At 54.5% G+C, this 26,285-nt stretch overlaps 1 protein-coding gene across 5 annotated transcripts in view; it reads left to right on the top strand.

Moving 5' to 3' along the window:
* Positions 1 to 25,749, top strand: part of MLLT6 (MLLT6, PHD finger containing) — a 44,661-nt gene extending 18,912 nt beyond the window's left edge. For 2 of the 5 annotated variants that reach the window (XM_034070182.1, XM_034070181.1), the window contains exons 8-20: positions 2,304 to 2,402; positions 9,990 to 10,164; positions 11,014 to 11,604; positions 12,996 to 13,177; positions 13,811 to 13,928; positions 17,823 to 17,889; positions 18,344 to 18,486; positions 18,751 to 18,939; positions 19,116 to 19,204; positions 19,614 to 19,969; positions 20,100 to 20,199; positions 21,634 to 22,008; positions 22,772 to 25,749. In XM_034070182.1, coding sequence (XP_033926073.1) covers positions 2,304 to 2,402; positions 9,990 to 10,164; positions 11,014 to 11,604; positions 12,996 to 13,177; positions 13,811 to 13,928; positions 17,823 to 17,889; positions 18,344 to 18,486; positions 18,751 to 18,939; positions 19,116 to 19,204; positions 19,614 to 19,969; positions 20,100 to 20,199; positions 21,634 to 22,008; positions 22,772 to 22,816 — 2,529 coding nt within the window. In that variant the 3' untranslated portion in view covers positions 22,817 to 25,749. Of the gene's footprint in view, positions 1 to 2,303; positions 2,421 to 9,989; positions 10,165 to 11,013; positions 11,605 to 12,995; positions 13,178 to 13,810; positions 13,929 to 17,822; positions 17,890 to 18,343; positions 18,487 to 18,750; positions 18,940 to 19,115; positions 19,205 to 19,613; positions 19,970 to 20,099; positions 20,200 to 21,633; positions 22,009 to 22,771 lie in introns of all 5 variants that reach the window. The other 3 variants (XM_034070180.1, XM_034070179.1, XR_004550358.1) reach the window with 2 other exon arrangements.
* Positions 25,750 to 26,285: the final 536 nt, after the last annotated feature.

Below are 26,285 nucleotides of genomic sequence, written 5' to 3'. Positions count from 1 at the left end.
AGGATTGGGGTTTGTGCAGTTATTTGGCAAAATGTATTGCAGTGGGGCTGCTGTTTTCCATTTCTGGCTTCCATGAGCAGCACTGGCAGCATCTCCAAGTAGGTGAGCCTGTATCCAGGTGGGATGGGGATCCCTGATGTTTATGTCTGGGTGTATGGATAAGTTTCTGGGAAGCATCAGCAAGTTCCTTCATCCCTGGTTTCCCCATTTGTAAAATGAGATGTAGACATTAAAACCCTCTCTTCAGCCCCTTGAAACTTTCTCTGCTGTGTGCTGTTAAGTGAGTGCAAATTGCTACTACTGCTGGAATAATGAGCACTGATCTGCACATGGTCTGTGCTTAACTTAGCTGCTTAACAACTGGGCTAGTTTCCCCATCCTTCCGTCCTCGAAGGCCCATGAGACACAGAGTTTATAGCACGAGAAGCCCCAAAGTATTTAAACCATGATGAGATTTAGTAAAGATTTAATTTTCATTTGTCTTTCGGCACTTAGGCTGCAGGAATCGCATTTTCAAGCTTTCCATGCTCACTGCCAAAGCTGGAAATATGCATTAAAGGAAGGGGGTGGAAGAAAACAGGGATTCTTGTGAAATGCCATAGCTCTAACATAGGCTTTCACAGATCTGCTGAATGCCAGGAGTCTGGTGATAAAATGATGGATACTGGCAGTGTTGGTTGAGCACTCAGCAAGTGTCGAGGCTTGAGGCTGTGTTGGCCTCCTTTTTCCACCAGCTCATCCCAGGGAAAGCTTCCGTGGTGCTTTCCCTGCCTGGTGGCTGCTGCATGGGCTTCCTTTCAAGGGGAATGAAACCTCAGCCAAATGCACCCTGGAAGGTGCTGATTTCTGGAGCTCTTTTGCTTCACTTCATGCCTGCCTCCTCCAGCCTTTTCCTCCTGCCCTGTCCTTCCTCCTGTCCCTTTTTCCCCCCCATGTACTGTTTCCTAAGCTGATTATTCCACTCTCCTCTCTCCTCCCCAAAACCACGCAGTGGAGCTCATGTATTTGCTGCAATTGCATCTTCCCCTGACAGCATCCCAGCTCTGGCATGTGCTGGCAGCTGTAGCCTCGGGGCTTTGCCTGCAATGAGGAAGCAATCAGTATCTTTTGGAGAGTCAGTGGATTGTGATAGGACTGAATGCACCTTCAGTCCAGGCTGAGCACTTCAGCTCCTAGAAGAAAAGGCCCATGCAAGGGAGTTGTGCCAGAAGAGGCATAGAAAGGTCTCAGACAGGAGGATGGATCTCTCTGAGCCCTACATCTCCTGCAGGTGTTTATCTGACAGCAGCTCTCTTGGTCCATGCACCAGTGACAGCACTGGGGAGTTTGGAACTGAGCACAGAAGGTTCTGTACCTTCAGCAAAGCAAACCCCATCTTAACAGATATCAGTAGCACAAAAAGCTCTTGTAGTCAGCTCAGTGTGTTCCCATGGGAGCATACAGCCAGGAAAGCAGGGAGGAAGCAGGAGTATGGAGCATGCTGTTCTAGCCATCCATCCTCAAGCCCCATTGACTTGAGGTGACATACCTCTTCAGTCCTTTCACTGAAAGCATCCAGCTAACACTAAGAGTAACCTCCTTGGTTACAGTATGTTCCCCAGGAGAATACAAAATCAGGGTAAGCAGGACTTGGTGTTTCCCAGGCCATGGTTTTCCGTTTGAAGAATCCCATGGTTCTGGGATTTTAGTGAGATTAAAAACCAGAATGAAGAAACCAAACTAAATAGACTGGCTCCTGTGAGCAGAGATGGACCCAGACCGGCTGCCTCTGTTGGGAGATGTGAGGGATCTCTCTCTAGGTTAAGCCTCTGTTGTGAGATCCCCACTGCCTGATCTCTTTACCTGTACACACACAATATGGGCTGAAATCAAGCTTCCCCCTTTGGCTGCCCAGGGTGGATCTGAGAAGGCCTTGCAGAAGATAGAGAGTGAGGGTAAGGGGGACAGAGTCCTACTGGGGGGATAGCAAGAGGAAAGCTCAGGTTTCTTGGAATCACCCAGAGCTTGTTAAGTCCTTCCCTATCATCTTACCATAAACAGATTTGGGGGCTTCTGTTGCTATTGTGCGCTCCAGATGTTGGCTGCAGCTGGGGCAGAGGTAGTGGGATGCTCCTAGCCAGAAGAAGCTGGGATGTGGGGGAAGGGATACTGGGCTCATGTGGATGGGTGGAGAAGGAAAGAGGGATATGTGAATGTATGGTTGTAAATCCTCACCTACACACCCTGCTTTCTTTTCCCTCCCAACTGCAGTTCTCAGCAGAGGGAAAGGTTGCACTTCCAGTGCTCTCTGGTTTCTTTTGCAGAGTCGGAAGGACAAAGAAAGACCTAAACAGAAGCACAAAAAACGTCCAGAGTCTCCCACCAGCCTTACCCCATCCTTGGTGCCCGTTGCTGCAGAGAAGGTACCAAACCTGCAGGATGTGAGTGTGGGGATGGAGGGCAGGGGGAATCATTGGTGCTAAGTGGGAAGGGCAGAGCAGGAGAGCAGGGAAAGGGGCTTGTCCCTATGGTTTGATTCCTGATTCGTCACATTCTCACTCCCTGCCTTGCTCCCCACCTTGGGAATTTAACATGGCAGCTGGCTTGATTCCTGTCAGCACTGACGATGCAGTCATGGAGCTGAGCTCCCAAGTTATGGAGCTGTAACTGCCAGCCTGTTCTGCAGCAGATGTTCAGATTGGGAGCGCTCATGGAAAGAGCTAAATATCTGTGCTTTGGCCTCGGCTGCTGCCACATCGAGAACAGCTCAGGCAGGTGGATAAGCAAGGCAAGGCTTGTGGAAGGAGGTGTTATCCTCCATTAGCCAAACTGATGGACCTGAAGGGAAAAAACCCAGCCCATCTTCGAAGCACAGAAGATCTTCAAAGGGCATCACAGAGGTGGCTTTTCTGTGCAAGACAATGGGGGGGGTGTTGGTTTCTGTGTAGTTCCCTCATTTCAGACACATTCAGGCAGAAGGGTGCAGGGAGGTGGCCTGGGTTGCTCCTGAGGTGTAGAGGCAGGGAAGATGCTGCATGTATGGGTTTGTCTCCTTGGTGCCCAGGGCTGGTGGGACACAGTCGCGATGTCAGTGACTGTTCACACTCTATCCACATCATGCTGCTGAACATGGACTTTTGCACCTGGCTGTAAAACAGGAAAACCCAGGAGCCCTGAACTCCCAGTAATGCAGAATAGACACAGCTGAGTATGCAGCAAGGTGAAGGCCAAGTCTGTGGTTGTTCAGGGTCAGGGAACAAGTGAGGTTACTCCCGCACCTGGACCTTTGGAGTTGGCCTCTCCTGCGTGTAGTGGGAATGTCAATTAAAGCAGCTCCTTAGCAGGGCTGTTCTGGTATAAGCGAGAGTAGGACCAGGGCCAAGCTCCTGCTAGAGCAAATAAACAGCGTGTCCCAGGAATGTCCTTTTGTGCACAAAAACGCTCCTTGGAAAGGCTTTGGTGTCCTTTCTGTGGCAGGAATGCCTTGTGGAGATGAAGATTCACAGGCTAGCAGTGTCTGTGGATGTGAGAAGCACTGCAGGGACAGTCTGGAAGGGAGAAAGCTCCTGCCAGTCAGCACAGGGTCGCTTTGGGTTAGGGCTGCAGAGGATTTGCTGTGTTCTTGGGGGGGGGCAAGGGAGCAGATGTAGGTCAGAGCTGAAATGGCAAAGCTGCTCTCGTGGTTCTCAGGCTGAGAGAGGCAGGAAGTTAGAGCAGGACAGAGCAGAGGAAGAGCCTCGGAGCTTCCATCACTCGTGATGTACCTGGGCTTTTGTTCTGCTCCGCTCTGGCTTTCGGGAGCCGCAGATTCACCCCATTACCAGAGCTGCCAGGAGCTGATGGCCTGAGGAGATTGCTTTCAAGCTGAACTGAAACCCAAGCCCTGAGTCCTGGCCAGCTCGAGCGGCTGTGAGACAATTGCCCAGTGTCTCCCCCAGAGCCCTGCCAGGCCTTTATCAATGAGGAGGAAAGGTGCAATTCAGTTTTACAGGCAGCTTTCAACTCTTTGTAAAGCTGAAATTCAGGAGATCCTAATTACTGTAGCCCTGCTTGAGCCACAGGGTTTTAGTGTTTCCCTAGAGAGTTACTATGAATCCTCATAACATCCAGCATATTTCCCTCACCTTTTTTGGTGAGTAGATCCCCAAATTCTGTCCCATCTCTCTTACCAAGGGTACTCCAGATGGAATTCCATTGCTGCTCAGCAGCTTGCTGCAACCCTGCACAAACCCCTCCCAGGGTGGTTGCAGGAGGCTTTCTGCATAGTTGCACTGGTGTAACATTCCCTAATGGAAAACCTTGAGCCACATTGATGTAGCACATCCAAATAGGTTTCCTCTTGGAAGCCAAAACTCTCTTGGACCTTTCTGGGCCATAGATGAGTGCAGCTCATCGCAGTAGAGTGTACTACAAACCAAAAGCTGATGTGCGTGGTGTGACCGTGCAGAAGAGCATTGCTAATCCCTGCTGTGCCATGGTTAGAGTCTGGAAAGACCTGGTCCTTACCACTTGCATGATCTTGGGTAAGTCATTTATCACCTCCATGGTCTTCTCCATGTTCCCAGTGAACCAGAGCACAGACTCCCTATGGATAACCCCTGTAGGTGATGCAGCACCCCGTCTTTCATGGGGAGCAGCTTGATGAGGGCACATCTTAACATCATGCAGCAGCAAGGGCAGGTGCTCATGTCCAGGCTCCTGCAGTCAGGACACTGGCCTGATCAGGACACCAGGAGGCTGGTGCAGCCCTTGATGTCCACACCAGACCCATGCTGCCAGCACTTTGTGATGCTCACACTGTAGCCAGAGGAGCACCACACACAGCGAGGCTCCTGTCCTGGTGCACAGACTGTGCTGGAGCAGAGGTTGGACTGGTGGCACTGAGCATCAGTGGTGTTCCAGAGCCAGCAATGAGGAGAGGAGCCACTTAATCAGCAGATTCAGGCCTTGGCACTGTTTGCTCCTTGGACATCAGGACTGTGGGCACACTGTAGTGTGGCACCAGCCATGGAGAGCTGTTACTGAAGCCCCACTCCAGTCTACTCCCAGTTTACTTAGCCTAGAAGGAGCCTGCGGCAATGAGTGTCTGAGCCGCAGCATCTGATGTTGCTACCAAAGCCCTCTGAAACTCTCAGCAACCCTTTAATAATGTATTTTCAGAGCTATACTACTATATAGCAGGACTCTTTAAGCTCCTTCAGCAGGCAAGGCTGACAGCAGCAGCACTATGGAGGAACCGTGGCATATTCCACTTCCCTGTTGCCTCTGGCAGCCTGGCCTCCGCGTTCACGTTTTGCTTTAGTTTTGCAGTCCAGATTTCTCTTTCAGGTCCAATTTTCACCTAATCCATCGCCCACCCCGTGCTCCCCTCTTGAATCGTTTAGTGACGAAGATCCTTTGATGTGGTTTCAGGCTTCCTCTCGCAATCAATAGTGGTAGACCTCTGACTCCACCAGGTTTTTGAGCATCTCCCTGAGTGCTTCCCGGTGTCTTCTAGGAATCTAAATACCATCACTACCTGACACTGGGACTCTCCCAGGCCTCCGTGTCCTGTCGGTGCAGGGGCAAGCTCTCAGTGCCTCGCTCAGGTTGGGCAGATCAACATCCTGAGCCCATGGTGTGGCCTCAGCTCTCATCTGCACCGGAAAGTGAAACCAGGGTGTGAATTCACAGCATGCAAATGCCTCTTCAGAACAGCTGGTTTCAGCTCTGCAAAGTGGCTCTGGGGGAGGAGATGTTCATTGCCCTCACAGAGGGGCAGGAGACCTTGCTGGTGGGGCATAGGAGTGTCCCTTTTGGAGAGTACGCAGAGCTGTGAGCTGCAGATCCCCCAAATTTGGGTGGATTTGGGGGAATTTGGGGAGTGGGTTTGTGCTGGGGAGAGGCTCTTTCACTGGCATGTTGGCTGCTTGGAGCTCACACAGACTGGGGAGTGGGAGGGAAGCAGAGAACATCCCCTGTGGGTAAGAGTTTCTGCCTATTTCACGTGGTCCATCCAGAAGTGGTGCCAGGAAAGGATGCTTCTGAGCAGCCTGTTGGAAAGATGGCATCTGTGGAGGGGGTCTGGGGCAGAGGAGGATTCACCCCAGCAGCCAGCACAGCTCTAGCTCTGCAGTCACTGCCAAAGTCAAGAGGCAGTTTCTGTGCTCAGGATCTCTCCGTGGAGCCGGTGCCTGGCGCTGGGATGGGGTTAGCGAGCAGCAGCACAGCAAACCTGCCCCTTCCCTCCCGCTGCGAGCATCCCTGCGGAGCCATCCTGCTGCTCCCTGTTGCACTTGCAGTAAATCTGCAGGATTGCAACCCCCCCATCTGCCTCCTCCTGCCAGCTGCAGACATCAGGAGCACTTGTTGACACGCTCACACATGCTCCAGTTTGGGCTGCAACATCTGGCTCGCTCTGTGTTTTGTAAGCTAAGCTGGGGATGCCAAGGCCTCTCTCCGCATCCATCCTTCTCCAGTCGGGGGCTGTAGGGTGAACAGTTCTTGACTGCAGACACCATGGAAAGCAGGGAGGCTTTCCAGGTCTTCCACTGTTACTTGAGCTCTCGGTGTCTTCCCAGAGTGGGTCTGGAGCTGACAGATCCTGGGAATCTCTGCACTGCGCCTGGCTCAGGCAAATGCAGAGTCACAGTGATGGGGTAGGAGGTTGTGGGGGGAGGCTGATGATTATCCCTGCTAATCACAGCATGTCTCAGCATGGATATTTACCATAAGAATTCCTTTAGCATCCCTTGTCCTGACATGAGTGGGAATTTGCCAGTGACAGCAGGGTCTTAAAAATAAGGTCTTCATACAATCCCAGCCTGGATTGGGTTGGAAGGGAGCTTAAAGCTCATCCAGCTCCAACCCCTGCCACAGGCAGGGACCCCTTCCACTGGAGCAGCTGCTCCAAGCCCCTGTGTCCAACCTGGCCTTGAGCACTGCCAGGGATGGGGCAGCCACAGCTTCTCTGGGCACCCTGTGCCAGCACCTCAGCACCCTCACAGGGAAGAGCTTGTGCCTAAGAGCTCAGCTCAGTCTCCCCTCTGTCAGCTTAAAACCATTCCCCTTGGCCTGTCACCACATTCCCTTGTCAGAAGTCCCTCAGCCCATCTGTATCTCCTGTTTCCCCCTACAAACAACAGCAGCAAAGTGCTGCCTGATCTTGAGATGGAGGGAAAGGACATGGTAAATGCTGTAAGTGGCTCAAACACAGAGAAGCTGATGGAGACTCGTGTGATCTAGTGATCCAGCATGGAAAGGCAGCCGATGCTTATCCTGCCTGGGTGGCTGCTTCTGCACATCACCCTGCAGTGCATGGCTGGAGGAGCCCTTGCTCTCATTGCATTGTTCCTCCTTGGCATCCTCCCTGCTTCCCCTGCCAGTAGTTTAATCCAGGGCAAAGCCTCTCTGCGCGGCTGACGCGCGGCACCAGCCTCCCCCTTTTCCTTCTGGATCTTCTCAGTGGTTCCCTCTAGGAGCTTGTCCCGCCAATCAGGAGCCAAAGAGATGCTCTTCTGATTTCCCATCAATAAATGAATGAATGAAGAGCTTGGGTGCTGCACAGTGTCCCAGGGAGGCCAGGAACGGGGGACAGGAGGTACGTGCATCCCGGCGCGACTTCATCCCACTGCAGGCTCCTGGGTTGAGGCAGGAGTCTCCTCATCAGGCTGGCACCTCCAGCTGGTTTATGCTGGTGACATTTTTCACTTGGTTGCTTTAAATAAACCTTCAAAATGTAGCTCCTGGCTCATTTTGAAAGAGAGCTCTCACTTCCTCAGTGCTTCCCTGCTTTCTTTCCCCCCCTCTGCAGCACGTCACCCCCCCCAACCTGTTTGCAGCACATGAAACAGTGCTGGCTCTGCACACACACGGGTTTCCATGCTGGAGAATAGCCAGTGAGCCAGGGATTGAGACCTGTGGTTGTGCCCGAGGCCAGCAGCAGGCATGCAGCTTGCTCCAGCCCTTCATCAGGAAGGCGATGGGACTGCAGCCCTCATCACTGTTATTACTGTTGGCATGATGATAGCAGACCCCTTCCCTTCAGATCAAGGCTGTGTTGTGCTTGGCAGCCCACCTGTGTCTCCTGGAAGGCTCCACTGCCACACAGAGCCTGCAGGCCCCATGGAGCAAAGTGGGAAAGGAATAGAGGCACAGAGAGGGGAAGTGATTTAGCGTGGCTTTGGTTTCCCCCTCTTTGCTCCTCAGCTGCATTGCTTGGGCCCTTGTCCCATATTTGGGCTCTCTGCAACGGCTGCCAGAGAAGGGCCCTTGGTGGGAGTTTCCATATGGATTTGTCTGCCATGACCTGCTTGGCAAACACTGTCTAGGATGGCATTTGGCAAGAGGTGGGGAAATCCTGCCCCTGTAATCCCTGGGTGTCTCTCAGGGAGGCTGTGAGGTCGGATCAGCCCTGCAGGTGAGTGTCCATCCCTTCGCCACCTGCAGCTGAGCCAGCTCAGCCTCCCTCAGCCTCTTTTCATTCCATTTTCCCTTTGGTTTTGCAATTCAGATTTATTTCCCAGCATCAGATTTCCCCTTCCCACCCTGCCCTCATTCCCTTACCTGCCCTGCACTCCCTTCCTGACACTGGGGATGGAGAACCTCTCTTCTCATGTGGTTTTCCCCCTGCCCTTCTGTGGCCTCATGCACCTCGTGCAGGGAGCTACAGAGAGGTGAATTTATGGGAGGAAAACCCATGAGCCATCTCCTTCCTGCCACTCCAAGAGCAGGCTCTGGACTTCCCATAGCCCCCAGCCGCTGCTCCCCTTTCCCTCCCCAGGCAGATGTGGAAAGTCAGGAAGATTTTCATGTTGCCTGGGAGCTCATAAATCAAGGAGGTTTAATCTCCTGCATCCAGGAGGCTGTGATGAGAAACTACAGGACCCCCCTCCTCCTCTCTCCCCTAATTTCCACCACTCCCTTCCTCCTGTCTTTCATATTCCCGGCACATCTGGTGTGTGTTAGGCTGCCAGCTGTTGCATTGTGCGGAGTGATTAAACCATGTGGGAGGAATGGGGAGAGATTCTTATCCGGCCACTCATGAGTCTGCATTATGAGCCCTTTTCTTCCTTGAGCTCTTCCCAAGAAGAGGTCATCTGGAGTCAGGGATAGTGGGATGTGGGAAAGGGATCGGCCTTCTTCCTTCTATCTGCTCAGGAAGAAAGGAAAGGCATTTGCGCTGATGTACAGGTGTTACGTGTTGGGCTTGGAGCCATCCCATTAGGGCTCTGTCTATGATATTGATGGGTTGCAGTAATCCCTTGCAAGAAGTCATCTTTGAACGCTGCTGGCTTGGCTTTGAAGTGACTTGAAGGTGAAGGTTTCATATCCCAGGGTGGGTGCCCTGGGGGATCTGGTTTTCGGTTCATTCTGCTCTCCCCCTGCTGAACTCCCACACTTCTTCCCACTCTCTCATCCCAAGCTCCTGGATTTCCTAACATCTGGCCAGCCTCTTCATCCCCCCCTTGCTTCCCTGTCTCCTGCAGGCTTAGATGGGGTTTGGAGAGCATCTGTTGCTGCGTGGTCAGATGCTGCTCTAACAGTGTCACTATGAAATACTGCAGTCGATCTTGGAAAGCCCTGGCTGGCCCCAGTGGATGCTTTAGGGAAATCCAGGGAAACTCCAGTCACAGCACAAAGACAAGTAAATTCCCCCCGTTGGAATGACCTTGCTGAGAGCAGCACACCTGAGGGATGCAGCTGAGCTACACGCTTGAATCCCAGCCAAATTCAGGTTGGATGCAGGCTGAATAACCCTCTGAGGCACTTCCCTCTGCTGACAGTGCAGGGAATCTCTGATGTCTGTGCCCGGATTGCCAGTTCCCTGTTTAATTTCCCACAGTTCGATGGGATGGGAAGCAGCAAGAGAGGGAAATGGGGCTTTTTTGCTGCTGAGCACTGTGACCTGAGCATTGCTTTGTGGGCAGAGGGGACAATTACTTCTGTTAAGGGGAAATTGGTCAAAAGAGCCCCTGCTGTGGCCACATCTGGCCTGAGTGAGGGACCTTTGTGTTTGCTGCTGCTTCCAGGGCTCTACCAGCCACCATGAGGGGAGCAAAGAGACCTCGGAGGTCGGCCGGTCGGAGGTGAAAGGCAGGAAGTCCTCAAGCCATGGAAGCAGCCACAAGGGGAAAAAGACTGGAAGTGGGAAAAGCTCAGTTGGCTTCAGCTCAGCTTCATCCAGTGGGACCTTCCAGCCTGCAGGTAAGGGGTGAAGGAGAGGCCAGAGAAGAGGGGAGAACGGGTGTTTTGCTTTGCCCCTCTTGGAGATGTAGCTGTAAATACACCAGCAAGTGCTCATGGCTGTTCCTTTAACCCCTGGAAGAGAAAGGGGAAAGCCTTGCTGCTGCTAAGGCCATGCACAGAGGGAAGAACGGAGCCCGATGAGTGTTATAGCTCCCCTCCTGCACTGCAAGGGGAAACAGATCCAGATGTGGGAGTGGAGGGAGGAGGGAAGGGATGCAGGCAATATGGGCAGCACCTGCCTTCTCCTCCCTAGGTGGTACTGTCTGCAGCAGTGCTTTAAGGAGTATTAGTGGAGAGATCTGAGCCAAACTCTGGTATCCAGGCTCCCCTGAGCTCTGAGTCAAAGCTGTGCCACGCTCCCATTGCTCTGACCTTGCTCTTTCCTGAGCTGTTGCCATAATGGCCAATGTGTTTCTTCTCCTGGTACCCTAATGGGGCTGGAGGGATGGACAGAGGTGATGCAGGGCCTGGGGGAGCAGACATGGGCATGTTTGAGTGGGGTGAAGATGCTGGTGTGCACCCCTTGTGTTTGCCAGAGAGCATCAAAGGTACAGGGATGGCTTTTGATAACCAGCCTGTGCCAGAGGAGCTAGGCCAGGTTGGATGGGCAGCAAGCTGGAGTAGTGCAGGGTGTCCTTGCCCTTGGCAGGGGGTTGCAATTTAGCTTTAAGGTTGCTTCCAACCCCAAACCTTCCATAGTGCTATGATTCTGTGACCTGCGTTGTGACCGTGCTCCTCTTGCCAACCCCCTGTTATGGATGGAGTTACTGCCACCATGAGTTTCTATCCCTGCTTCCTTCCCCCTAGGTACCTCCTGCAGCAGCTTGCATTGCTCCCAGGACTTTGTGACCTTCCCCAAGCTCGAGCAGGACGACGAGAAGTACCGGAAGCCTGTCTCTTCCTCCTCTTCCTCCCACTGCTCCCCTCTCTATGAAGGCCAGAAGGGGGACATCTTTGAGCAGAAGGTGATCTTCTCTGGCTTCGGGTCCATCATGCGCTTCTCCACCTCCGCCGTGAGCCAGCAGAGAGGCCGGGATGCTTCCCCCGTGGACTACAAAGCCTCCAACACCATCAGTGGCCCTTCGGTGGGGAGCAGTGGGACGAGCAGCAGCAGCAGCAGCCACAAGCGCATGCCATCCCTCAGCATGGAGGAGGGAGAGGTGCTGAAGGAGAAGAAGCACAAGGGTAGCAAGAAGAACAAGCACGGGCCTGGCAGGCCGAAAGGGGGCAAAAGCAAAGAGATTTTGGGTGCCCAGCTGGCTGGGTCCACGTCGACGTCCTCGTCCCCCTTCTCCGGGGGCTCTCTTGTCAGCTCCAGCATCGGCAGCTCCTCCCGGCCCTTCAGCCACACAGGGAACCTGCCCAGCCTCAGCATGGAGTCCCCACTGCTGGGCTCAGGTATGTTCCCCCTTAGGGCTCCAGGTGTGCATGGCTCCTCCCTCCCTTCCCATCCCATGGAGCTGGTGTCTGGACCTGTCTGCACCGGGTCCAGTGCCTTTCGTTCAGTCCCTGGAGCTATAAAACCCCACATCTGGTTCTCCCATTTCCATGTTGGCTTTCATGCTAGGATCAGCCCTAGGTCAGCGTCTCTGTCGAAGCTTCTCTGGAGCATTTCAAACCCTTTTTGCTGGAGAACCTCAGCAAGAACTGAATTTCCAAAGGGACAGGGTGGGATATCCCCAGTCCAAAGCAGAACAACCGCAGCCTGACCCCACATGAGGCTCTCTCATAAGTGGTTCAAGTTTAAGCCCCCCTTTTCTAAAAGCAAAACCTCCCATCCTGGTCTTAGCACAACCACACAGGGTTGAGAGACTGGGTCACCATTAACTCTGCCGAGAGGCTTACAGCCATTCCCAGCCTGAGTTCCCTTCCCTGGCAGGGATGGGGCAGGCAGGACGGGTGGCAGGAAGGGGTTAAGGCAGCAGGCAGAGGAGGAGCCTGCTGCTCAAGGCTGAGGTTTGACACAGTTCTGGCAGCAGAACTTGTCATGGGTCTATTGTGGGTTGTTTGCAGATGTTCCAATTTAGGTCAGATTGCGGGGGGGGGGGTATGGGTTTGTTGTGTGTGCCTGGGAGCCCTGCCCTATTTGTCTGAGAGAGGAGAGGAGCTGCAGGAATTGATGCAACTCCCATAATCATAACCTGGGGCCAATGGTTTTCTGCCTTCTCCCTGGAACAACAAAGGGAAGTTTCAGAGAGGAGGCTGCTGCCAGGCCCTGTGCTCCTGCCTGCTTGTTCTCCCATTCTTCTGCTGCAGAGATGTTGGCAGAGCTCAGAAGGACCTGGCTTTGGGCCCCTGCTGCATGTATGAGCCAAGGGGAAGTCAAACGGGTCCCATCGCTCAGCAGCAGCTCCCTCCTCACCCTTTCTTCCTCATTTCTCTGTCCTGCCCCACAGTGGTCCCTGGGCATCACATAGAGGGATGGGTCAGCTCTGCAAGTGTGGTCCCTTGGCTAGCATAGGCAGCAGAGAGTGGGACTCTGAGTCCACGACCCCCTCCTGCCATTGACTTGTGCCTTTGGTGGCTCACTTTAGGGTGTGATTTCTCTGTATCAGGGGGCTGGAAAACACCTTGGATACTGATATTGGATATTGAATATACCCTTGGATACCCAAAGGCTGGGATACCTTTGGATAGAAGGCCTGCGAGCTGTGACCACCCTCACCGCATGCCAGGCCATGAGATGCTCAAGTGTCTCGTGCATTTCTGACATGCAGCCCTGCAGACACCCAGCTGCTTGCAGGCCATGGAGGGGAGTGTGGCTCCCTAACCATGGCCTCCCCTTGCAGGGATCTACACCAGTAACAAGGACCCCATCTCCCACGGTGGTGGAGTGCTCCGCGCTGTGTGCAGCACCCCTCTGTCCTCCAGCCTCCTGGCACACCAGAGCACGGCATCCCTCCCGCAGCTCAACCGCTCTCCCTTTGCCAGCACCATCCCAGCTTCCTCCTCCTCTGTGTCCACCACGCAGGTAAGAACATGGGGAGCGGGATGGGGGCTGTAGCTTGGGAAGAGCTGGGCACAGAGGAACTGCTTTTCTCACTTGGGAACAGCTCCTCTTCCTTTACTGTGCCAGCTGCAGCTTCCCATAGAGTGGGTGGAAGGATGTAGGAGGTTTGGCATCACAGCCCACAGCCTGTTTAAAGGTGGGAGGGATTGCAGACTGACTGTCAGAGGAAGCACAGGCAGTGCCCAGGTGGCAGAGGCTTGGCTGGCCATGTGCTGTGTCCCCTGCTTCCCAGTGGATCCGGCCACTGGTGCTCACCCTGCAGCACTTGATGGGAGGGCTGGCACATCCCTGCTGGGTGGGCTCTGTGTGTGCCAGGTCCTTTGTTGGGAGCTCGCTGTGGGAGGTGTTTTACAGGGAGGAGAGAGTTGGTTTTACAGCTCCAGTGTTAACACGGCTCATTGAGACCTCTTGGCTCCGAGAAGGGCTTGGGAAGATTTCAAGTGTCTAGCGAGACTTCCAAGGAGGTATTTTTAACACTGTCTCATGAGCAAGCTGGGATCAAGAGTCAGGAGGAGATGGAATAATGAAGCTGTTTTCCTCCTGCCTCTTTGAGAAGTCATTCCTCTGTCTCTCCCTCCTTGTTCCGCTGTGTAGGTGTTCTCCCTGGCAGGTTCCACCTTCAGCCTCCCTTCCTCACATATCTTTGGGAGCCCCCTCACATCTGGGCTATCGATCAACCCGCTCTTAAACCAGTCAGAAAGCAGCCGGGCAGGTACGTGAATCAGAAGGTATGTGAGCTTGGACTTCCAAAGGGCTCTCCCTGGAAGAGCTGGGACAACCGCATCCATAGCTCTCCAGCTGCCCTCCCTGCTTGCTCCTATCCTGTGCCTGTGCAAGCCATGGGCTAGGAGAGGGGGGACAGTGGCTTCTTCCCCAAGGCGGAGGGTGCTTGTGTTTGCCTTACTGCTGTGCTGGCTTGCAGCCCTGTAGAAGCACATCTGCCTGTGTGCCCCTGGGCTCATGTATGGCCCTGCACTTGTGCTAGAAAGGCACAAGAATGTGGAGCCCTTCCCTGTGGAAATTCATTGTCTTCACACACTGAAGCTGGCCAAAGTGAGGGAAACCTATGGTGAGCTTCTGCTTGCTAGGAAGAAGTTAACGGTTGTTGGGGCTTGGGTTTCTGGGTTTCTTTTGCAATGAGGGGTGTCTCACACCCCTCATTCTCATCTTCCATTCCTGACTTACTCCCAGCCCTTCCCCTTTGGCGTTGTGAGTGCAGCAAACCCCACTGGTTTAAGCTTCCAAACACGAGCGTGCCAACACTGCATTACTTACGACTGCTCCTATTTTCCCACCAAGGCCGATTCATTTTGCTTGGAATATTGCCTATTTAATAAGCAGGAAACTTGAAGCCTCATGAGGTTTTTATTTTATTATTATTATTATTTTTCCCCCAAAAAAAACAGAGTGGGAGCCTCGTCTTTGGCTGGCACCAGTAGTTAAACAAAAGCACCCTCCTCCTCTTCAGATGGTTGCTGTCTGTGCTGCAACCGTCTAATGCTCCCCTAGCCCAGCAATGCTGGATGCTGAGCTCCGGGGAGGCAAAACCCTGCCCAGTGTCCCAGCGGGTGACAAGCACTTGCAAGCACACATTAGAGGTGGTTCTGGGTCCTCTGGATTGTCAAAGAAGTGCGCCCTTATTTGCCTTCACAAGTGTGCATGCCTGCATGTAAAGCATGAATGACCACGTGTGCTTGCTCCTGGCCTTTGCAAGCCCTGGGAAGTGCCTGGCTGTCCCTGTGTCCATCACTGGCAGTGTGTCCATGTGTCTCCCACCTGCAGCTTAGGTTGAACTTGGAAGGGGGAGACACAGCACAGCTGCCCTTAGTGGGAGCCAGGGCCACGGCATGCGAGCTCTGAGTCAGGAGTGATTCACTCACCTGGAATTAAGGGCAGAACGGGATGATTCAAGGGGGTTACTCTTCCCTCGCAGCAGTCAACAAGAGGGAGATGACCCACTGCTGCTTCCCCTTGGCTGGGATGTTGGCAAGGTGCTGACAGCAGAAGGAAGCGAGTCAACTGTCAGGAATAGCACAACACGGCCTCAGCAGTCTGGGTTCTCTTCCAGCCCTGCAGCTACTGCTGAATGAGTCATGGAGGCAAAATCCTACACACAAAGTGCTCAGACACCTCCCCCCCATCCCCTCCTGGTTCTTAGTTTCCATTTCCAGAAGTGTTCCTTTTGTTTGACTGGGATTTTATGAGCTTCAGGACATGTTTTTTTCCAGTTCAGGCAGTGCTTAGAACAGCTCCTGGGTTTTCTGTCACGTTGAAGGTTTGCCCATCCCTATTTCCTGCTGCTGGTGCTGGTGGCCTGGAAGGTGTTCAGTCCAATTCCCTTTTGTTTTATTCCAAGGGGATTAATTAACATGCATTAAACCTCCTGTGTGGGGCCATTTTCACTTAAAACTGGGGTGACTGCTTTAATCCCAGCTTGTTAACAGGGTGGTTGTGAAGTTTCAGGTAATCCTCCCTTGTCTTTAGTTCTGATCACCTTTCCTGAGTGTATCTGCAGGCAGATCCCATGGAGACATCGCTTTCATGGCAGTAATATGTGAGCTTTCCACTGTTTTGATGTGATGGAGGGAAATGGTGTCACCCTGTCTTACAGATGGGGGAACTGAAACTGTTCTCGCTGATGGAGGTTGATACCAGGGTGCTTTTGGCAGTACAAAAAGTCTGATTCTTATCTTCCCACTCCCTTAGCTCCTGTCTAGTTCTTCCTCCCACGGCTTGTCCTGGATCCTTCCTCATTATGATGATGGGCTGAATGTATTTATCTCCTCTAGTCTTCAAACCTCTCTTTCATACTTGGTGCCTTGGAAAGGGCTGTCTCTGTGTGATAACTCAGTCATCTCCCATTTCGGTAGACGACAGGGTGGTGTTGGCCAGGGCAAATTGAACATGGAGCCTGGTACTGTGTCAGCAACCCAGCATTGCCTATGTACATGTGCAACCTTTTTGCTGCCAGCAAACGTGACATTAACATGCAGGCATCAAAGCTTAGATTCATTGAATTGCTGGGTTGCCAGTTAAAACCCTTGCAGTGAAGCTGCAGACAGTGGGCTCTGAGCATCATCCAAAGGGTTTAGGTGGTCCTTGGATGGAAACAGCACTGAGAAGCCCTGCTGTGGGCTGCCTGTTCCCAGCCTTCTGGTGGCTGATCCTGGCTGGAGAACTTAGGAGGTTTTCATGCCTTGTGGTGTCCCTGAAATCAAGACTTGTCTCCATATGGTGCCTTATACTGGGAAACTGTTGCTGACTGGCAACTGCTGGTCGCCCTTAGGAAGCAGTGGCTTCTCCCCAGAAGGGTGGCCCAGCTGGAACTGGTGGTCAGAAGGGCATTCCCATAGGGATGAAGGAGTGAGGATCCCACTTGTACCTGTCTGTAAGAGCTGCTGAGCAACAGCTGCGTTTGCTTGTTCTCAGAAGTAGCAAATACCCCGCTCGGGGCATTACACTGTAAATCACAGTGTTCCCTGCAGGAGACTTCCTGGATTCTTGTACATAAGAAACGTCTCTTATTGTGTGAAGAGGAGGAGCAAGGCAGCCAGCTGGTGCAGGCTGTAGTCACAACATCTGACACGTCCCAGAGCGAGGGGAACGGGTGTTTACAGGCTGGCAGGCTCTGGGGATGGAAAGCAAATGGCAGATAAATCTACTTCACTTCTTGAGTGCTCTTTGACTGGGAGATACCCTGCCCGTGAGCACATGCACAGCAGCTCTGTCCTCTGCACTGCAGCATCCCAGCTCCCTGGGACAGATAGCTGCAAGGGTCACTTCTGGGCACTCAAGCACTGATTTAAGCTCTTTAGAAAGGAGCTGAACCTTGGGGGGGCTCTAGATGGATTTTGGGAAAGGATCCTGGATGCATGGGGCTGCTAAAACTGTAGCACTACAGAGGGGTTTGGGTTGAAGGGACCTTAAAGCTCATCCAGCTCCACGGGCAGGGACCCCTTCCACTGGAGCAGCTGCTCCAAGCCCCTGTGTCCAACCTGGCCTTGAGCACTGCCAGGGATGGGGCAGCCACAGCTTCTCTGGGCACCCTGTGCCAGCGCCTCAGCACCCTCACAGAAAACAGCTTCTGCCTCAGAGCTCAGCTCAGTCTCCCCTCGGGCAGGTTCAAGCCATTCCCCTTGGCCTGTCCCTCCATCCCTTGTCCCAAGCCCCTCTCCAGGTTTCCTGCAGCCCCTTTAGGCACTGGAGCTGCTCTCAGGTCTCTCCTCCCCAGGCTGCACCAGCCCAGCGCTAAAACACTGCAGGAAACATCAAAACTCATTGAAATCGAGCCCCCAAAAGCCGCTTTTTGGCACCGTTTCCGCGGTGCGGGAGGGAGCCGGGGTTGGGGCAGGGGCCGGTTCCTCCTGGCTGCCCAAGGAAAGGGGGGGGGGGGGGGGGGTTAGTTCGGGGGTGACCTTCCCGGGGTGACCCCTCCGTCCCGGCCGTGTGTCGGTGCCAGCCGCCCCGCCCCGGGGCGGAGCCGTGCCGCAGTGCCGCTGCCTGCGCTGCTCGGTGCTCCCATCTAGCGGGGCCCCGCGGCCCCGGGTACCGGAGCGGGGCCGGGCGCCTATGAACCGCGTCCCTCTGTGTCCCTCTCCCCACGCAGAGCCGGACCTGGAGGACTGCGGCTTCGGCTGCCGAGGGACGTCGCCCCAGGAGAGTCTCTCGTCCATGTGAGTGTCCTTGATGAGAGGGCAGGTACCGGGGGGCATCGGCATCCAAACCTGCACCCGCATCTCAAACCTGCATCCGCATCTCAAACCTGCATCCGCATCTCAAACCTGCATCCGCATCTGCACGGCGGTACCCTGGCAAGCGTGGGATGACACAGCAAGGAAGGGGAGAAAGGCTGCAGGAAGTAGAGGCAGCTCCTTCCCTTCTTGTTTAGGCTGGGGATGGGATGGGATGGGAAGAGGCAGGTTTGCTTTGCTCGTATGAGCCGGGGCTGGCAGGAATGGAGGGGTTCTCCATTCTCTGCTCCACTTCAGGCTGTCAGGAATGGAGGGTTCTCCTCTGCTCCACTTGAGCCTGGGGGGATGCAGCCACTCCCAGCGTGAGGCAGAAGAGATGTGGGGAGAAGGTGCAGGTGAAGGAAGCATCTCTGACATCTCCCCACCCCTTCCCCAGGTCCCCCATCAGCAGCCTGCCCACCCTCTTCGACCAGACAGTGTCCTGTAGCAGCAGTGGGCAGCTGGAGAATGTTCCCCAGGCCACCCCAAACATCGAGCAGCTCCTGGAGAAGCAGGGCAACGGGGAAGCCGGCGTGAACAGTGAGTCACTTGGGGCATGGGCTGTGGAAGCAGAGGACCTGGTGCATGGTTGTGTGGGAGCCAGCTGGGATTCTGCCCACAGGCAAAGGAGCCGGGTGGGGGACAAAGCTCCAGGCTGTGCCATGGGGGAGTAGCTGGCAGAGGGACTGGGGTCTGGTGCCAGTCTCCTCCCCCAGTGTGGACTAACTGTGGTACCTCCTGTGGATCCTCTTCCCCTCTTTCCTCCCCTGACCCTGTCCCTCTTCCCCCCTTCCATCCCTGCAGTTGTAGAGATGCTCAAAGCCCTGCACTCACTGCAGAAGGAGAACCAGCGCCTCCAGGAGCAGATCATGACACTGACAGCCAAGAAGGAGCGTTTGCAGCTCCTCAATGTCCAGCTCTCCGTCCCTTTCCCCGTGGTGACCACCAGCAATGGCCCAGGCAGCCAGGCCCAGTACATCCTGCCTCCCAACGGTGAGGGGACCAGTGGGGTGCATCACCCTGTGCCCTGGGGTGGGCAGGAGGGTTGTTGGTGGTGGTGGGATGGTTGTGCCTCATTTCTTTCTCTGTAGCCACTGTCCCTTGCTATTGCTGTGGCAACCTGAGGCTCCTCCCCTGACTCAGCATCCTCGCTTCTTTCCTCCTTACAGTGTGCAACAACGACTCCCTGAGCATCAGCAAGAGCCCCCCCTGCAAGAACAGCTTTGGGATCGAGAACTCGCTTTCCACTTCGTCCGAGGTACGCTGGCCACCACGTCCATCAGCCAGCTGGGGAAGGGGCCTGGGGAGGGAGCAGAGCAGTGCAGTCCCAGTGCTCCCATTTGATAGCCAGCAAATAAAGCCTCATAGTCCAGGCCCAGCAAGCAAGTTTCTTCCTCTGGAGTGCCCGTCCTTCAGTTCGTCTCAGTGCTGAGGGTCTCTGTTGAGTAGCTGAGACTGGGAGCACGAGGTGAGGATTCTTCTGGGTTATTCTGGCTTCTAGAGCTCCAGCAAAGCACGTCTAAGTTCTGGGACACCTCTGAGCATACACCTGCGCTTGCACTCACAGCCTCCCCCCCCATCCCCTTCCCAGCTCCTGCCCTTTGGAGCGGAGCTAACCTTTCACAAGCCGCCCCAGTCCAATGCTCTTGTGTCCGTTTCTCCCCCAGGACCCTCATTCAGGTTGCCCCAGCAGGAGCAGCTCTTCCCTGTCCTTCCACAGCACTCCTCCACCCCTGCCCATGCTGCAGCAGAGTCCTGCCTCGCTACCCCTGCCCGGGGTGCAGCAGGTGAATGGCCTGGCCAGGGTGGCAGGCAGCGGGCTGGGGGGTGGCCCCACTGCCAGCCACAGCCTCTCCACGGTGCCCATGGTGGACGGCCTGATGGGGACCCTGGCAGGAGGTCAGCAGATGCCCATCAACGGGATCCTGGGGAACCTGAACGGAGCTCAGGCTGCCCAGCCTCCGAGCGCGCTGCCGCAGGCCAGCGGGCCACCGACCCTGCAGCTCTCCACCAGCCTGAGCAGGTGAGGATGGAGCTCGAGGGGACAGCCCTGCCCTCTCCAGCACACGCTAAGCACTGGGAGGGAGGGAATCCCTATGGATGCAGGACCAAGACGGGCGGCACTGACCTTCCCTGCCCTGCTCCCCTTGCAGCATGAGTCCCCTGACCGAGCAGCAGCGGCATGTCCTGCACCAACACGAGCAGCAGCTCCAGCAGCTTCAGCAGCTCCTGACTTCCCAGCCGCTTAATCCGGTAAGTTGGGCCTGCTGGCACCTCCCGACTGATGAGCTGGTTAATGGGAAAGCCTCAGAGCAGAGAGCGAAACTTGGAGCTCCTTCCTTCGCATGAATCCCCTGCCCACAGGGCTGCAGCATCCTGGGCCTTTCCCAACCGCAGCTGGGAGGAGGGAGGAGAGAAGCTTTAGGCAGGAAGGTGCAGCACCTCCTGGAAGAGATGGGGATGAGCATTTGAACTCGCTTTGTACCAAGGAAAGGCTCCAGTCTGGGTTTCCCACATCCCACTTCCCATAAACCCAGGAGCGCTGTTGGCTCCTCCAGCACCTTTGCATGCAAATCGTGCCTGTTCCTGTGCCGCCAGCACGCAGGTCTCTGGGCTTGCAGATGTGCTGAGGCCCACAGGAGAAGAACTCGCTTGAGGACACTATCTGAGGTTCAAAAGAGATAAGCACCAAATTGCTCAGTCCTGAGGCGGGTGAGCTCTGTCTGGGCATATGGACGTGGGGAGCTGGAGATGCCAAGGGGAATGTGTAGGTGGCTGAACACTGGGGTCACAACCAGGATCAGGCGGCTGCTCTGAGGCTCTTGGCTCTCTGCCTGCATCCTCTTGGGTGGAACAGCAGCCCCATCCCTGGCTGTTGTGGGAATGGCTGCATGTATTGATGGTAAACAAGCCCCTGAGTGTGTAAACCCCACATTCACTTGGCCTGCAGAAGCCTCTGCCTTGTCCCTGCTCTGCAGTGGAGCTGCCTGGGGGTGCTCACAGCTCCTGTCAGTGAAGCAGTGCTCATTCAGATGTCCCATCAGCTTGGCCCATTGCTTTGGAGAGGTTTCTGGGTCAGGCTATTTATAAGCCAGGCTAAGCAGATCTGAAAGGGCTTCTCTTTAGAGCAGCTGATGTCACTGTGTCATCAGCTGCATCCCTGTGGGTACGGGAACAATGTCAGCTCTCAGCCCGCAGCATCAGTCGATGGTTGCTATGGTGATTGCACAGTTGGATTGGATTGGAGAGCATCCCTCCGGGTGCAGGTGAGCCGTGGCCCTTGTCCCCTCCCTGAGCCCAGCTCACCTGCACTGACCCTGTGTGCAGCAGGACAGGCTGGGGAAGGAGACTGAGGATGGTGAATGCCACAATCCATGGGTCAATTGAGTGGAAGGAGGGAGCAGATCTGGGTGCCTGCAGGTGTCCCAGTGAGGGTCAGCTAATCCTACACTTCAGGAAGTAATGGGGTTGGAAGGGTCATAAACATAGGCTGCTAATGAACACAAGACATTGTTCCTCTCTCTACCTTTAGAGGTGTGATCAAGGGGACTTCCTCCTTGTCCCCAGGAGCATCACCTAGGATGGAGCATGCCCCGTGTGGCTCCTGGCTCCTTTGTGTTAGGTGCCACCTCTCTCCCTGAGCCCTTTCTCCCTCCCATTGAGTCTCTTCCTCACCCTTCCCTGCAGGAGCAGCAGGCCCTGGTGTTCCAGATGATGCAGCAAATCCAGCAGAAGAGGGAGCTGCAGCGGCTGCAGATGAGCAGCTCATCCCAGCTCTCCATGACCAGCCTCCTGGCAGCCACCTCTGCTCCGCTGCACTCCAGCACCAGCGCCCTGATGACCTCGGCCCCACAGCCACCCCACAGCAGCTCTCTCATGGCCTCCCTCTCCCCACAGCAGCTCAACCCTAGCAATGCCCTCCTGGCCCCCCAGGCCACCCCACCGCTCAGCACTCCTGGGAGCAGCCTCCTGGCTTCGGGAACGGGCATCCCACCGGTCCTTACAGCACAGACTAACCCGTTTCTCAACCTGCAGCCTGATGGCAACACCCCGAAAGGAACGGTGCGTATGCTGCTAGCACTACCCTAACCCCACTGAGCTCATGGTGCTGGGCACTGTACAGACCCAGGGAGAGCCAGTCTGCACTTGGGGGAGCAAGGGCACCACGTAGGCACAGAGCCAGGATGCTCCACTGGCTTTGCTGCAGCCCAGTGTCACATCCTGATCCTACCTCCGAGGACTTCTGTAGGGCCCAGGCAGGGTCATGGGTAGGCACAGAGGCTCCTGAGGTGCCCTTCCATGTGTGTGTGTGCAGATGCACACCAGACATGCCGCAGGGATGGGACAGATGTGCCATTTGACACAGGGATGGGACAGATGTGCCATCAGACCTGGATGGGACAACGGGCAGTGCTGGCCCTATTGGAGCCTCGTGGTGAAAGATGAAGGTGACTGCATGTTGAAAGCCAGGGTTTAGGAGGAATCTTGCACCCAAGAGGAGAGGTGGTGAAGAGGTTTACAGCCTCCCTGTAAAGCAGCCTTGTACTGGAACACCAGTGCCTAGGGACTGATGGCGTGATGCTGGCATCTCCAGCCCTCCCCTGGCCTCTGCCTGTACCCAGAAGGTCCAGCCCTGGTTGGAGACATTTAGGAGCCAAAGGCCAGGGTTAAGGGGCCCGTTCGGTCTGAACTGGGCAGAGGGGGGACCCACGTCTCCATTGGTGTCAGAGGAGCCCGAGAGGTGGCGGTGAGCAGGGCCAGGGTTGCTGCCCCTCCGGTACTGATACCTGTCTCCTCTGCATCTCTTTTCTGTTTGTTTTTCAAGAGCATGAATGAAAAGGGAGCTCCTCTTACCCAGGACAAGGGCTAAGCTCCCCCCTCACCCCGAACAAACCAGCAGCCAGCTCCTCTCAACCAGGGGAATGTGGCTTTCCACAGTCAACCTTGATACTGTTAGAGCAATGAGCACAAGGCTTCCAAGAAGCATTTCCTGCCGCTGGGCAATGCCAAGAGGTGCTTTGGAAGACACCAACATCTCTGACCAAGCAAGGAGGGAAGGTCCCTGGGCTGTGCCACACATGCTCAAGGTGAAGCTGTGTTCCCATGCGGAGTGGAGGAGGGAGTTAACACCAGATCCCTGCTGAGCACGAGCCTGTGTTCACGTGTGTACCCCCCCCTTCCAGGCCAAGGCATTAGAGACCATGGAGCATCCTTGGCCAAAGACCGTGATGGAAGGAGGCTCCATTCTGCAATGCCCTCAGCAGCAGCACTGGAGGTGACACCGCTGGGGACGTGGTGGCAGTGCCCATGTGCTCTGCTTCACCCAATGGGGATGTTAAGGAATCCTTCAGCTGAGGTTTCTCACCTGGTTTTCATCTTCTGGGCCCTGAAGATGCTCTTCTCTCTGAAGCCGTCGTGGGAAGCCCCAACCCCTCAGCTGGATCCAAACACAGCCTGCAAAGACACGAGTGATGGGTAAGGACCAGTGCTTGGGGAGGTGAAAGCCACCTATTTCCTTAAAGGACATTGCCACATCTGCTCTGCCAGCTGCTCTGGGTTCCATGCTGTTCCATAACATGTGGAAAGCACACTCCTGCTCCTTGCGCTGCCTCTCGCTCTTCCAACATGTCCAAAGGGTAAAATTCCAGCTGGCAAAGAGGCTCGTAGCCAGTGTTACCCCTCTCATAGCCAACTTCAGAAGGTGCATTTGAACCCCGTGGTTGTTTCCCAGCCTGAAGCTGGGAGGTAGAAACGTGTGTGGAGAAGAGGGAGTCCCCAGTCCGGTACCTGCTCTTTCTTGCCCATCACAAACCATTCCAGGCTGGCAAACCCACGTTCTTACACTGGTCCTGGGCACTTGAAGAGGGATCTCCAAGCAATGGGATAGTTCCCAGTCTCCTGAGCTAGGCCAGCAAACCCTTTGTTGTTCTCCACCTTTTGACCTGAACTCCATGTTGCAGCCTGGAACCTCAGCAAAGAAATGGGCTCTCTCTGAGCTTGGATGCCATGGATTCATGGAAGGACAAATGGGGCAGCTCTGGAGGAAGGGGAGCATCAGCGTCAAACGTGCAAGCGCCCCTTCTCCTCCTCCTCATCCCCTGGTTCCATCCAGAGCTCCTGGGGGGAGGTGGGATGATTCCAGCTCATAGGAACTCCGGGGGTCTTAACAGCAAATTGTCCGACCTTCATGGATATTTCTCAGCACATTCCCACTGCCTCTTCACTTAGTTTGCACTATTCACACTTGTCAGCAGTGGGGCTGTGCTGATGGGACGAGAAAAGCTTGTTATAGGCAAAAACCCACCCCCCATCTGCTGAATAGCTTTTACTTCTTGTGTGTTTCCTTGGAAGATAGTTGGATCCGGCTTAGAGGAGAGCGAATCCCTTTCTGATCTCAGCCTCCAGTTCTGTGAACTGGGCAGAACGCTGCTGTCTGCTCAGAAATATATATATATTATATATATATCTTTTTTTTATATCTATAAAGAAAAGCTAATGTTTTAACAAGGTTAAGAAGCTATTGGAAAGATGGAGATGGCAGCTAAAAGTGGAAATGCCCAGCACTGAGAAACCACCATCTTTCAGTTGCAAATGGTTCAGCTCTTTGGCTCCTTGTCCCTGGAATTGCTCCGGCACAACTGTGTCCTTGCACTTATATTCTCTCTTTTTCTCCCCTCACTGTGGTGTTCCCCATCCCCTCTGCAAGCAGAGGTGCCCCCAAACCCCCCCCCCAACACGAGGACCTTCTGCTCCATGTGGGATCTCTCCCACCTTGGGGCTCTTTCCTTGCTGCCTCCTCCATGTGAGGAGTCTTGGGCTTGAAGCAACACCCAGAGCATCCCTGGTTGTGTGCGGGATGGCTGCATCCATGTGAAGGCTGCACCAGGCAACCTTCGGCAAGCGACAGGTCCTTGGGATTTGGGAACAGACATTCCTTAATGCTGATTGGGGTCAGCAAGGTGATGGATTCCTCACCCTGGAATCGGTACCAGGAAGAGAGGGGATGGGAAGGCAGGAAGGCTGAGGAGCATCCATCCCTTGTGGAACGAGTCATGGTACAACATGTGTTGCCTCTCAGGATGAGCCAAACCCATGTTGGTGCCCAAATCCTTGGGGGACAAGAGAAAACTCAATGGCAGGTACTTAGCAGTGAGTTTGGAGTCAGGAAACTTGCTGCACAGGGAAAATAATGGAGGAGGTTGGGAATCAAGGGCTGAATTCCAGGAATTTCACCATAGGCAGGAGTGCTGTTAAAGGCAGGGAGGGCTGAGCTGCCTCATGTCCTGCATTCCTGCTTTGTGTTCCCTGTGCCAGGGATGTGCTGGTGGTGGCAGGAGTTTGAGGACGAAGCCACTTGTGGAGCAGGGAGGGATGAGGATGGAGAGGAAGAGACATCCAGACATAGAGCACTTATTCCCTGGCAGCTTCCAAAGGCGCCCGGTCCCTTTGGCACATCCTCCTCACGTCAACCTGCCCCAGTCCCTTTGGCAGACAGAGGGAGGAGGAGGTCAGCATCAACCATTATCTCTGTGAAAAGGAGGGTGAGCAGGGGAAAGAGAAACTAAAAGCTAAAGATTATCTGTGTTTCAGTTGCACTGGGGTATGTTTCTTTACCCGTTTTGATGCTAATGTCTCATTTAGTATGTTGCATGTGTCCTTTTCTGTTTTGAGTTGGGTTTTTTTATTGAATAAAAGAGAAAAAATGTGTATATTTTTGGCAATTTAAGGTAATGTAGCTAAGATATATTTTTTTCACGCTGCTTGACTGTTCTTTATTATAATAAATAATATTAATATTAATGCCAAAGACTCTTTGAATACAGCTGGGGTCTGTGTGGTCTGAGGTCCTGCTGCCTGCAGTGATGGGATGCTCAAGGAAGCTGCCTGGCTCCTGCATGGATTTACCCCTGGGGAGGGGATGGAGACCCGAACATGGTGGTTGCTCCCCCCCAGTACCAGCTCCTTGTGCTCATCAGCTGAGATGCCCCAAACACTGGCACAGAGAAGCTGTGGCTGCCCCATCCCTGGCAGTGCTCAAGGCCAGGTTGGATGGAGCTTGGAGCAGCTGCTCCAGTGGAAGGGGTCCCTGCCTGGATCAGGAGTTGGGAACTGGATGAGCTTTAAGGTCCCTTCCAACCCAAACCAGGCTGGGATGGATGTGGAAAGGTTTCTGGTGTAAAGGGGTTCTGGGTGCCATGAGCATTATAGAGGGGTAGAGGGGGGGGGTCTGGGTGCTATGGGCGTTATACGGGGTAAAGGAGGGGGGTCTGGGTGCCATGAGGGTTATAGGGGGGTAAAGGGGGCTTCTGGGTTCTATGAGCGTTATAAGGGGGTAAAGG

The sequence above is a fragment of the Melopsittacus undulatus genome, chromosome 17, assembly GCF_012275295.1.
Source record: "Melopsittacus undulatus isolate bMelUnd1 chromosome 17, bMelUnd1.mat.Z, whole genome shotgun sequence".
NCBI lineage: Eukaryota > Metazoa > Chordata > Aves > Psittaciformes > Psittaculidae > Melopsittacus > Melopsittacus undulatus.
The sequence above is the reverse complement of the archived record's forward strand: the minus strand, read 5'-3'. Positions and strand labels throughout refer to the sequence as shown.